The sequence below is a fragment of the Scyliorhinus torazame genome, chromosome 4 (assembly GCF_047496885.1).
Source record: "Scyliorhinus torazame isolate Kashiwa2021f chromosome 4, sScyTor2.1, whole genome shotgun sequence".
NCBI classification, from domain to species: domain Eukaryota; kingdom Metazoa; phylum Chordata; class Chondrichthyes; order Carcharhiniformes; family Scyliorhinidae; genus Scyliorhinus; species Scyliorhinus torazame.
The window spans coordinates 213,932,024-213,945,978 of NC_092710.1; the positions used below are offsets into that span (position 1 = coordinate 213,932,024).

The 13,955-nt window shown below is 46.0% G+C and overlaps 1 protein-coding gene across 1 annotated transcript in view; it reads right to left on the reverse strand.

Moving 5' to 3' along the window:
• Window positions 1-3,623: 3,623 nt before the first annotated feature.
• Window positions 3,624-13,955, reverse strand: part of trmt11 (tRNA methyltransferase 11 homolog) — a 156,901-nt gene continuing 146,569 nt past the window's right edge. Inside the window, exon 13 of the mRNA XM_072499249.1 lies at window positions 3,624-3,951. Coding sequence (XP_072355350.1) covers window positions 3,820-3,951 — 132 coding nt within the window. The 3' untranslated portion in view covers window positions 3,624-3,819. The remainder of the gene's footprint in view (window positions 3,952-13,955) is intronic.

Sequence of the window (13,955 nt, forward strand, 5' to 3'; positions counted from 1 at the left end):
AGAGTAAAAACAACAGGGTTGTTGTGATGGGAGACTTCAACTTCCCCAATATTGACTGGGACTCACTTAGTGCCAGGGGCTTAGACGGGGCAGAGTTTGTAAGGAGCATCCAGGAGGGCTTCTTAAAACAATATGTAGACAGTCCAACTAGGGAAGGGGCTGTACTGGACCTGGTATTGGGGATAATGAGCCAGCCAGGTGGTAGAAGTTTCAGTAGGGGAGCATTTCGGGAACAGTGACCACAATTCAGTAAGTTTTAAAGTGCTGGTGGACAAGAATAAGAGTGGTCTTAGGGTGAATGTGCTAAATTGGGGGAAGGCTAATTATAACAATATTAGGCGGGAACTGAAGAACCTAGATTGGGGGTGGATGTTTGAGGGTAAATCAACATCTGACATGTGGGAGGCTTTCAAGTGTCAGTTGAAAGGAATTCAGGACCGGCATGTTCCTGTGAGGAAGAAGGATAAATGCGGCATTATTCGGGAACCTTGGATAATGAGAGATATCGTAGGCCTCGTCAAAAAGAAAAAGGAGGCATTTGTCAGGGCTAAAAGGCTGGGAACAGACGAAGCCTGTGTGGAATATAAGGAAAGTAGGAAGGAACTTAAGCAAGGAGTCAGGAGGGCTAGAAGGGGTCACGAAAAGTAATTGGCAAATAGGGTTAAGGAAAATCCCAAGGCTTTTAACAAATACATAAAAAGCAAGAGGGTAGCCAGGGAAAGGGTTGGCCCACTGAAGGATAGGCAAGGGAATCTATGTGTGAAGCCAGAGAAAATGGGCGAGGTACTAAATGAATACTTTGCATCAGTATTCACCAAAGAGAAGGAATTGGTGGATGTTGAGTCTGGAGAAGGGTGTGTAGATAGCCTGGGTCACATTGAGATCCAAAAAGACGAGGTGTTGGGCGTCTTGAAAAATATTAAGGTAGATAAGTCCCCAGGGCCTGATGGGATTTACCCCAGAATACTAAAGGAGGCGAGAGAGGAAATTGCTGAGGCCTTGACCTTTGGATCCTCACGGTCTTCAGGTGATGTCGGAGGACTGGAGAATAACCAATGTTGTTCCTTTGTTTAAGAAGGGTAGCAAGGATAATCCAGGGAACTACAGGCCGGTGAGCCTTACGTCAGTGGTAGGGAAATTACTGGAGAGAATTCTTCGAGACAGGATCTACTCCCATTTGGAAGCAAATGGACGTATTAGTGAGAGGCAGCTTGGTTTTGTGAAGGGGAGGTCGTGTCTCACTAACTTGATAGAGTTTTTTGAAGAGGTCACAAAGATGATTGATGAAGGTAGGGCAGTGGATGTTGTCTATATGGACTTCAGTAAGGCCTTTGACAAGATCCCTCATGGTAGACTAGTACAAAAAGGTGAAGTCACATGGGATCCGGGGTGAGCTGGCAAGGTGGATACAGAACTGGCTAGGTCATAGAAGGCAGAGAGTAGCAATGGAAGGATGCTTTTCTAATTGGAGGGCTGTGACTAGTGGTGTTCCGCAGGGATCAATGCTGGGACCTTTGCTGTTTGTAGTACATATTAATGATTTGGAGGAAAATGTAACTGGTCTGATTAGTAAGTTTGCAGAAGACACAAAGGTTGGTGGAATTGCGGATAGCGACATTGTCAGAGGATACAGCAGGATTTAGATTGTTTGGAAACTTGGGCGGAGAGATGGCGGATGGAGTTTAATCCGGACAAATGTGAGGTAATGCATTTTGGAATGTCTAATGCAGGTAAGGAATATTCAGTAAATGGTAGAGCCCTCAAGAGTATTGAAAGTCAGAGAGATCTAGGTGTACAGGTCCACAGGTCACTGAAAGGGGCAACACAGGTGGAGAAGGTAGTCAAGAAGGCATACGGCATGCTTGCCTTCATTGGCCGGGGCACTGAGTATAAGAATTGGCAAGTCATGTTGCAAGCTGTATAGAACCTTAGTTAGGCCATACTTGGAATATAGTGTTCAATTCTGGTCGCCACACTACCAGAAGGATGTGGAGGCTTTAGAGAGGGTGCAGAAGAGATTTACCAGAATGTTGCCTGGTATGGAGGGCATTAGCTATGAGGAGCGGTTGAATAAACTCAGTTTATTCTCACTGGAACGACGGAGGTTGAGGGGTGACCTGATAGAGGTCTACAAAATTATGAGGGGCATAGACAGAGTGGATAGTCAGAGGCTTTTCCCCAGGGTAGAGGGGTCAATTACTAGGGGGCATAGGTTTAAGGTGCGAGGCGCAAGGTTTAGAGTAGATGTACGAGGCACGTTTTTTTACACAGAGGGTAGTGGGTGCCTGGAACTCACTGCTGGAGGAGGTGGTGGAAGCAGGGACGATAGTGACATTTAAGGGGCATCTTGAAAAATGCATGAATAGGATGGGAATAGAGGGATACAGACCCAGGAAGTGTAGAAGATTGTAGTTTAGTCGGGCAGCATGGTCGGCACGGGCTTGGAGGGCCGAAGGGCCTGTTCCTGTGCTGTACATTTCTTTGTTCTTTGGATGAATGGCAGAATATAAGCAGCTTTGGATAATTGGAAGATACTCTAACTGACATTATGTGGCTAGTGATGCCTGTAAGGATCTGTTTCAAGGCCTCAACTAATCACAGTATTTATTAACAACTTGGCTGATGGTATAGAAAAGCACATATCCAAATTTGCCGACGACATAACAATAGGCATTGTTGTAAACAGTATAGATATAAAGATATGAATGGGCAAATTGCAGCAAATGGATTTAAATGCAGACAAACTTGAGGTCATCCAGTTTGGAGCTGAAAAAGATAGAGCTGGGTACTTTCTAAATGGTAACAGCTAGAAACAGAGTACCAGAGAGACTCCAGGGGTCCAGGAACATAGATCATGAAAATGTAATAAACAGATGCAGAAAATATAAAGGGGAAAAGATAGGGTTGATAGAGAGAAATATTTCTGCTTGTTAGAGAGCTTAGAACTTGGAGGCATGGTTTGAAAATCAGAGGCAAGCCTTTTACGAATAAAATTAGGAAAATCTTCTACACCGAAAGTGTGGTAGAAGTTTGGAACTCTCTTTTGCAAACAGCAATTGATGCTAGATTAATTGTTAATCTTAAATTTGAGACTGATTGTTATTGGTTAACTAGAGGTATTAAACAATATAGTGCAAAGGTTGGTATATGGATCTAGCTCGCAGGTCAACCATCTCATTGAAAGGCGGAACATACATAATGCGAATAATGCCCTGCTCCTGTTCCTCTGCCATTCAGCCCATCTTAATTCACCCATCCAGAAGATCCTGCAATCATCGCATTTCATCGTCTTATAGATTGGAAAACTGTGCAAATCATTTCACGATTTCTTAAACTTTCCAGGTATTTTCACCACTAACCGCTCTGTTTACACATATATCCAATTTTTGATATTCAATGTTGTTCAATCTTTGAAGAAACACCTCTGAATTATCAGTCATAAATTTACTGTCAACTAGTTTAAACTAATGTCCACTTGTACTTTCACACATTTTCTTTATAAAGTGGTAGGATTACCTGTTTCAGCTTAATATTGACTTTTTACTACATCTTAATCTGATTTGTTTTGCAAACTGCATTCCTTTGTGCCTTCCATATGCCAAAGAAATTATTTACAAGTGAACTTAATTCATACAAAAGGACATTTATTGTTTTAACTGTTGATACATATTCCATTTGGCCATTTCATATAAAAAATACAGTTCATAGTAATCATTTCTGTCTCTCACATTTAAGAATGCTATAACAGCGAAATAAAAGGGGCCTTTATCTATTTATTAACTAGAAGGTCTTTTGCAGCTCAAAATAAATTTTAACTGTTTAGTTCTGTGTATTTTCATTTCCTTTAGAAATCTTCTTTGTGACCCCACTGAAGTACTTGTCACGGAATGAATTGTGGCCGACATATGGACTATACTTTGCATCAATAAGATGGGCATATCGATCCTTATCCTAAGGGATGAAGGAAAAAAGGTAAGTTTGAAAGCATTATTCTCTACTCTATTAGCCTAACTAAAACAGAATTCCAATTAAATAGGCTTCAGAAATGCATAAATAAATAATAAATATTTGGATATACTACTCCATCGCATCCTTGCCCATCTTCTCCTTGAGCTTATGATGAACAATCCATTACCCATCCTATCGCACGCTCATCCTAACACTACCCTCCTCCTTGGAACTTTCTCCGCAGTCTCTACATTTCCTCTCTGTACTGTCACCTCACCCTTAACATGCAATCCACTCCTGTCCATTGGCACTTGCTTCTCTCTAACTGAAGGTGACAAGTATGCAGAGGCCTCCTCCCACTCAAGAATTTTCCTCCTTACCTTCTGTTGTTATTGTAGTTGTGTGCACTGTCTCTTTCAGAATGGAGTCACGTGATATGCGTGACATTATCGGCTACTTCGTGGGGTTTTGCTCTTAGTTTAGTAGCAACCCTTGTTCAGTGGAGGCCTATCTAATAGAATCACTGCAGAAGGAGGCCATTCGGCCCATTGAGTCTGCACTGACCCTCCAAATGAGCACCCTATCCCTGTAACCCCACCTAACCTTTGATCACTAGGGGGCAATTTATCATGGCCAATCCACCTAACCTGCATATCTTTGGACTGTGGAAGCAAACTGGAGCACCCGGAGGAAACCCACGCAGACGCGAGGAGAACATACAAACTCCACAGCCACCAGAGGTCAGAATCGACCAGTGTCCCTGGTGCTGTGAGACAGCAGTGCTAACCACTGTAGCCATCTGACATGGCCACCTGCAAAGGATCATGGGAATTATGGCTAACCCCGGGACTCAGACAGATACAGAGCTTCTGTGTATTTGAAACGCAGGTAGCTATACTTGATCGAAACCCCTGCTCATTTGCATTTTAATGGCCCATTTCCCCAGAAGAATAGGACTGCACTCAAGAAACCGATACAGCCACAGACTGATCGGCACCACTCCCTTTACTCAGAGAGCCCAACTGCCAAGGTCAATGACCACTAAGAATCCGCCCAGCCGCCAACGCACCTGCCCCTTTATTGGCCGAAATCGAAAGCAGTGATCGAAGCCCTGTCAAATTATTGGGTCCAAGATTAAGGACCGCCCCAAAGAGCGCAAAACCCTCGAGGGATAAAAGAGGACACAGCCATGTGTTCAGTATCTTTTGGACCCGGCCTGTGCCAGCCTCCTTTGAATCCGGCCTGTGCCAGCCCAACAGCAGCATAACGACCAGACAGCCAAGTTCAAACCAACGATCGCTACCTGGTGAGCCGAGCAGAGACAGAGTCACTTCTTCAAACCAGCCATGTGATCAAGATAAAGGCATAATCCACTTGCACAGTGCTGGTCGCCTGAAGTTAAGTATAGGTTATTGTAGTTTTTTTTTGTTTTTTTTAAATAAATTTAGAGTAACCAATTATTTTTTTCCAATTAAGGGGCAATTTAGCATGGCCAATCCACCTAGCCTGCACATCTTTGGGTTTGTGTACTTGATAGGTGTAGTTTAACTTGTAGTATATTGTGCTTGCATGTCGAAGTAACCCTTGTGTGTAAATAAACCATGAACTTGAACTGACTAATTGGTCATTTGACCAATATACGGGAAAGCCATGTGGTTCAGTAAGAGAAATAGAAACACCCACAGTATTGGCGGCACTGTTGGGATATAACATCATTTCAGAAAAAGAGCCTCAGTATCATATTTGCGACTCTAAAGAGCAACATTATTATCGTATTCCATTAAATTGGCAACATTATTGGCGAACTCTGACGGGACTCGATTTAGAAGTGACTTTGTCACTCCGAGAGAACCCACAAACTTTGAAATCCAATTGCGAGAGAAAGAAAGAACCACAAGTGCAAACCCATATCGACCAAATCACCAAATTTCGGAAGTGTGTACTAACCTGCATGAGTACTAACAGGGATATACGGTAAACTCGTTAGATTGTGTCAAAACTATCGAATGAATTGTGAACCGGAAAATAGCTTGGGCCATACCCGCAGTTCAAATCTTCGCCTTATCCCCCTGTCCCAAATTAACGATAGGAAACAGATTAGAGGTAGTAAAAGAGATATTAGAAGTAATGGCCACTAAAGCAATGGAACGTTTAATGAACCCACAAGAACCCGAGGTCGCAGCGACCAACAGAGCAGTGCCCCATATGGGAGGAAGAGTTGAGGAAATATTTAAAGAGGAAAGGATGGCCCCTTTGGTCCAATTTTTGTGCGAATGACGAGTCAGGTCCAGGAAGCACAGGACAAACTTGGTGGGACAATCTAAGGTCCATAAGAAAAATGCAGCGAAAGTCTGAAAGCCGATGGCAATAGTGTCCTGTTTGGCACAGTTGCAAGGCACAGAGGAGGTCATGAAGACCCTCCGCAGGCAGCTAGTTGAGAAAGAAGAGAAGAATGAGGGAAACAATACTGAAAGTGAAAAGATAATCGAGTAACTCCGGGAACAGTTGGCAGCTAAGGATAAGGAGATGGCTGATGTGAAGCATGCACACCAATCTTGTTTAGTTCACCTTAGCAGCTTTCAGACCCAATACGATAAAGCCTACCAAGATACACAGCGCGCAGTCTTGGTACGAGAAGAGACAGAACAGCAGGTAGCACAGTTAACGAGTCAATGTGCGGATTTAAAAGCAGCTTTGCGAGCGCTCCACAGCTCCACGAAAGAACAGAGACAGAGTACAGTAGACCACGCGAAATGCCGACAATAGACAGAGAAGTTACAGTCACCGCTCTCAGTGCAGAATGGATTTAGGTATACCTTTGGCCAGAATTTAGATGAGGAAGATGCTCCCGATTGGCAAGAATTAAATGAATGCACCCAGAGATATGTAGAGGATACAGGAAATCAGAATCGAGGCCCCCATGCCCCAAAAAGGAAAGCACCCGCACCACCGACTGCACAGGCAGCACACACCCTCATGAATCCGGATACCACACAGCGCAAGCCTTCGGATCAGGATGAGCCTGATTTCGTTCACCCCACTATCAATAACCCAATTGAGAGATGCTTGCACCAAAATCGTTCCGTTCCAGCCCACCGCAGACCCGCACAACTACTTTGAGGAAGTGCGGCAACAAAAAGTTAATACGGTCTAGACGAGAGCGAGGAAGTCAAACTCATAGTTATGAGCCTTAGCCAGTCCGTCAGATCAGCTTTGCCAGGACCCCAAAGTGTAGCAGGAGGAAAACGGCCATTTTAGACGCAATCGGGTACAACAAGGGAGATCCGGTAGAAGGTTTAAACCATTGTAGGCAAAAGAAGGGAGAGCATCCGACTGCATTTGCAGGTCACCTTTGAATCCATTTTAAGGCAGTATTTGGGGATTTGAACTGCACACACTTAAATGAGGATGACACCACTAAATGGTCCCACACTTTAGTCTCGTATACCACAGAAGCAGGCCAAAAGGCTTGTGTGAATTACAACCCCGCAGACCACACATATAATGAAGTTTGGGTTTTAAAGAGACTCTCCAGAGCATGGGAACAATCCCTACACCGACAAACAGATCAGGAACAGATAGAAGCAAATATGCACCGAGTCAGGACTAGCCAGGACCCAACATGGATAAACGAGGGTAGACATGATGTACAGCACCCCAGAGCACAGGCACAACGAGGTTGCTACAATCGTGGACACATGGGACATTACGTCTGCGAATGCCGACAGAACCCCCCGAACCAGTACCGACACCAACAACCAAACCCCCCACCGAGGAACAATGTTAGGCTCATACATAGTGTTAGTGCCCGTTAAGATAATGCAGCGGTCAATTCCACAGATTGACGGTGTTCGGACTCCCCAACTTGGTCTGCGACACACTCTGGGACAAATCAGGCAGACCAGTAGTCACAGGCACAGTCCGGGAACAACCAGTCGAATTTCTTTGGGACACAAAAGGGTCCCGCACCACTTTAAACTCCTCCAACATGTTTCAACGTGACAAATGGCCCACCATCACCCTGAGTGGATTTACCGGACACATACAACAGGGATACATCACAGCCCCCATAGATATTCAGATAGGAACATTAGCACCAGGCACCCCGTCATTTTAGTCGACTTGCCCCAAACAGCCAAGCACATTCTAGGAATCGATTTTATGAGCTCCCATAATCTTTCCTTTGATCCAGTGAATAAATGTGTATGGAGAATGGCCAGAGCCCCCGCTACGCTCACAGTAGGGGATTATGATCACAGAACTTGCTCAGTGGGAGACTATTGGTTTAATCCGCAAACAATTAGTGCAGACCAAACAATTGGAGAGGTCCTCGTGAAACACAAAGCTTCGTTCGCACAACACAAACACGATTGTGGGAAGGTCCCAGGTACAGTCACAATTTCAGGTCCCAATCCAAAGCTACAGAAGCAATACGGTTTACCACAGCAAGCCGAGGGTGAGATTTCTAAAGTTATTCATAGTTTATAAGACCAAGGAGTAATTCGGCCCGTAGCGTCAACAAATAATACCCCTATCTGGCCCGTAAGAAAACCCGATGGTTCATGGCGATTAGGATCAACTACCGAGAACTTAACAAGGTAACCCCTTTAGCAGCCGCCACCGTTGCCACGAGTCCCGAGACCATGCTCAAGCAGGGAGTACAGGCAAAGTACTTCACAGTGCTGGACATCAGCAATGGCTTTTGGTCCATCCGTTAGACAAGGCCTTTCAATATAAGTTTGCTTTTACATTTTAAGGACAGCAGTACACGTGGACATGTCTCACACAAGGATTCCACAACTCCCCCTCTATTTTCCACCAACAATTGGCCAAAGAACTTGCCAAATTTTCCCGCCCCGAGTGCCTTGTACAGTATGCGGACGACTTACTCCTACAGACGGACACAAAAGAAGAGCATGTAAAGCTTCTTTCGGAATTACTAGGTCTTTTGCAATCCATTGGATGCAAGGTCAACCCCAAAAAAGCCCAGATCTTAAAAGAAAAGGTCCTTTACTTAGGCACCATTATCACCCACGGGAAGAGGGAAATTGAACACAAACGAATCGAATCAATCGTTAAATTGCCCCTGCCCCACAATGTCACTGCACTCCGGTCATTCCTGGGTTTAGTAGGATATTGTAGGAACCATATAGATGGTTTTGCCACAAAAGCAGCCCCACTCTCAGAGCTCCTTAAAAAGAACGCCCCATGGGAATGGCTTCTGCAGCACACAAACGCCATCGATGAATTAAAACGTGCCCTAGGCACAGCCCAGACCCACACTCGCCCTATGCCATTGAAGTGGCAACCACCGACCGAACCCTATCAGCAGTACTCCTGCAAGAACGACATGATCGCTTAACACCCGTAGCCTTTGCCTCAAGAGTTTTAGACCCCGTAGAGCAAGGATTCTCAGCCTGCAAATGGCACTTGCTCGCAGTCTTTTGGGCAGTACAGTATTTCGTGTACATCACAGGCCTTAACCCAGTAACGATCTTAACCGAGCACACCCCAACGCAACTCTTGTTAGATGGTAGATTAAAGGACGGTTTAGTCAGCCAAATCAGAGCAGCTCGCTGGACACGTGTCTCCGCCCACAGGTACAGACTTCCACCTTGAGCTTGACTCCGACGACAGCGACAGCCTCCCCAAATTGATTGCTATCCATGACCAATGGTACGATCTCACTGCCCCCAGTCACCCCAGCCCCCGGAACCACGACTTAGATATCTTTCGCCCCCCATATGCCCTTCCACAGCCACCGCCACAGCCACCACCCGATGACAGTAACTTGCCCTTCACTGCCACCGCCTCTACGCCTCACAACAAACGAACCCCCCTTTGGCACCGCAACAATTCTTGTAGACTGGTAAGACATGATGATTCGGATCCTACGACGGCCCACGCGGCCACGGCACAAAAACGGCAGACACGAGTCTGGCAACCGGGAGATGGTGATAATTCAGATTCTGACTCTCGTTTCGGTAATCCTTTTACAACGCTGTTTGGTACAGAATCCTGAGGTGTCCAGATGATGAGAAAGAGACACCGCCAAAGAATTAAGGTGTCCTAATTTCTGACGGAGCCTGCCCGCCTTTTTCCTTCTTCTTTTCTTCTTGTTACATGGTTTTAATTGATATCGGCCTGACACCCAATTTCTTGATATAGTCATAGTTACTCTTCTCACTGAAACCGAGACGCTATTTACTGACCAATGGCCTTTAAAGGAACAATTGTTGGATCTCACATGACTAAAATTCTTTCCGCTTGTTTCACTCACCCAGGTAGTGAAGTAATGGCACTAATCCTCGCCCTACCTCAGGACCCCAAGTGCATCCGGTCAGTTAAGCTCGGGTAGTGGAGCAACGGCACTGATCACCGCCCTACCCGGGGATTCCACCCATTCTTGCCCTGCCGCGGCCCACACGCACCTCATGTTCCCAACAGTTCGAGTACTCTAGAATGGTCCCCTACACTCTACACTGTCTTTGGCAGATCTTAGTTTCCCCTTCTCTGCTCTTTATTGTGGTTTAAAGAATGCCCTTTGGCACAGTCTGTACAGTCTGTACACAGTCTGTACCCCTCCGATCGTTGCCCACCTGCTATTTACAAATATGACACACTTGGTTGCTACATATGCTGCTACACGCGAACCTCTGGACCCTGGGACAAAGAAACTTTATAAAACTGGCCGCCCTGAAATTCGGCTGGTTAAGATGAGCCTTAACCACCACTGGTTTCAAGTAAAGAAAAGGCTGGTCCGAGAAATTGTCCACCCACTTCCCGCATCGACCACAAGCTGCGAGAAGCTCTGTACTTAAAAATTTGCATTTCTTGTCTCTCAAAATGTTATTTCAAAAAAAAATGAGGGAGTCACACATGGTGACGATCATACTGGGAAATTGGATTAAGGAGCGAAAGACAAGTAAAACGAGATATTAACCGAAGATAATAACAGATATTATGCTTGCACCCCCAGGATCACACGGAACACGGAAGAAGACAAGATGAAGCAAGGACTACTGACATACGTTTTGATCTTCGCTGGACTTCTGCAACTGCGCGCGCAACAAACTATTTTAATGTACACCACACCAGGCCCGAATACCACCGCGCAACATGACACCCCTAGCCCGGACACTACACCACACATCGAGATAGACACTGACACCCCCACCTGGTGCGAAAACATTGCCAATTGGAACCCCCTTTCATACACAGCAGAGGCCCTTCTAGTAATTGCAATAATCTGCAGTGTCATTCAGACACTTGGACTCCGTAAATGGCGAGCAAAAGCCTCCCGGTCCCCAATATATACAGTTCGAGCCCCTTTTTTCAGCATTCAACAAAACTGAATTACCTGCTATAAGAATTATAACCATGTACCTCTGTAGGCTTTGCTAAATTAAGTAGAAATGTAATGCTGCTGTTTTAAAATTTTTGTACTGTACATATGTTCATTTTGATATTTACCAGAAGCATAAAAGTAGTTTAGATAGTGTTAGTTGACTTCTTTTTTTTTAAATATATTTTATTCAATATTTTTGGCCAACCATGACAGTACATTGTGTATCCTTTACACAGTAATATAACAATATAAATAACAATGGCCAGTTTTAAGCAAGAAATAAATAATATATAAACAACATCAAAATTAAAAAACAAAACTAAATGGCACCTGCCTTGTCCCAAATAAATACTCTCCAAAAATACAATTCAACAGTCCAATATACAATTACCTATAACAACAACCTATACATATTATACATGTACACTAACATCCCTGAGAGTCCTTCTGGTTCCTACTCCCCCCGCCCCCCCCCCCTCCCCCCCCGGTTGCTGCTGCTGTCTTCTTCTTTTCCATTCCCTCTATCTTTCTGTGAGGTATTCGACGAACGGTTGCCACCGCCTGGTGAACCCTTGAGCCGATCCCCTTAGAACGAACTTAATCCGTTCCAACTTTATAAACCCTGCCATGTCATTTATCCAGGTCTCCACACCCGGGGGCCTGGCTTCCTTCCACATCAACAGTATCCTGCGCCGGGCTACTAGGGACGCAAAGGCCAAAACATCAGCCTCTTTCGCCTCCTGCACTCCCGGCTCCTCTGCAACCCCGAATATAGCCAACCCCCAGCTTGGTTCGACCTGGACCTTCGAAAGCACCTTTGTCACCCCCACCCAAAACCCCTGTAGTGCCGGACATGACCAGAACATGTGGGTGTGATTCGCTGGGCTTCTCGAACATCTCGCACACCTATCCTCTACTCCAAAAAATTTACTGAGCTGTGCTCCAGTCATATGCGCCCTGTGTAACACCTTAAATTGTATCAGGCTTAGCCTGGCACACGAGGACGATGAGTTTACCTTACTTAGGGCATCAGCCCACAGCCCCTCCTCAATCTCCTCCCCCAGCTCCTCTTCCCATTTCCCTTTCAGCTCATCTACCATAATCTCCCCTTCGTCCCTATTTCCCTATATATATCTGATACCTTACCGTACCCCACCCATGTCTTTGAGATCACTCTGTCCTGCACCTCCTGCGTCGGGAGCTGCGGGAATTCCCTCACCTGTTGCCTCGCAAAAGCCCTGAGTTGCATCTACCGGAATGCATTCCCTTGGGGCAACCCATATTTTTCGGTCAGCGCTCCCAGACTTGCAAACGTCCCATCTACAAACAGATCTCTAAATTGTGTTACTCCTGCTCTTTGCCATGTTCCAAATCCCCCATCCATTCTCCCCGGAGCAAACCTATGGTTATTTCTTATCGGGGACCACCCCGAGGCTCCCGTCTTACCCCTATGCCGTCTCCACTGCCCCCAGATTTTCAGAGTAGCCACCACCACCATAGCTTGTAGGCTAGTCCCCCTGCAGGACGCCCTCTCCAATCTCTTCCACGCCGCTCCCTCCTCTTCTCCCATCCACTTGCATACCATTGAGATATTGGCGGCCCAGTAGTACTCACTTAGGCTCGGTAGTGCCAGTCCCCCCCTATCCCTACTACGCTGCAAAAATCCCCTCCTGACTCTCGGGGTCTTCTCGGCCCACGCAAAACTCATGATATTCTTCTCAATCCTTTTGAAAAAAGCCTTCGTGATCACCACCGGGAGGCACTGAAACACAAAAAGGAATCTCGGGAGGACCACCATTTTAACCGCCTGCACCCTCCCTGCCAGTGACAGGGATACCATGTCCCATCTCTTGAAGTCCTCCTCCATCTGTTCCACCAACCGCGTTAAATTTAACCTATGCAATGTACCCCAATTCTTGGCTATCTGGATCCCCAAGTAGCGAAAGTCCCTTGTTACCTTCCTCAGCGGTAAGTCCTCTATTTCTCTGCTCTGCCCCCCTGGATGCACCACAAACAATTCACTTTTCCCCATGTTCAGTTTATATCCTGAAAATTCTCCAAACGCCCCAAGTATCCGCATTATCTCTGGCATCCCCTCCGCCGGGTCCGCCACATACAACAACAAATCGTCTGCATACAGAGATACCCGGTGTTCTTCTCCTCCCCTGAGTACTCCCCTCCACTTCCTGGAACCCCTCAATGCTATTGCCAGGGGCTCAATCGCCAGTGCAAACAATAATGGGGACAGAGGACATCCCTGCCTCGTCCCTCTATGGAGACAAAAATATGCAGACCCCCGTCCATTCGTGACCACGCTCGCCATCGGGGCCCTATACAGCAGCTGTACCCATCTAATATACTCATCTCCAAAGCCAAATCCCCTCAACACCTCCCATAAATAATCCCACTCCACTCTATCAAATGCTTTCTCGGCATCCATCGCCACCACTATCTCCGCTTCCCCCTCTGGTGGGGGCATCATCATTACCCCTAGCAGCCTCCGTATATTCGTATTCAGCTGTCTCCCCTTCACAAACCCAGTTTGGTCCTCATGGACCACCCCCGGGACACAATCCTCTATCCTCATTGCCATTACCTTGGCCAGAATCTTAGCGTCTACATTCAGGAGGGAAATAGGCCTATAGGACCTGCATTGCAG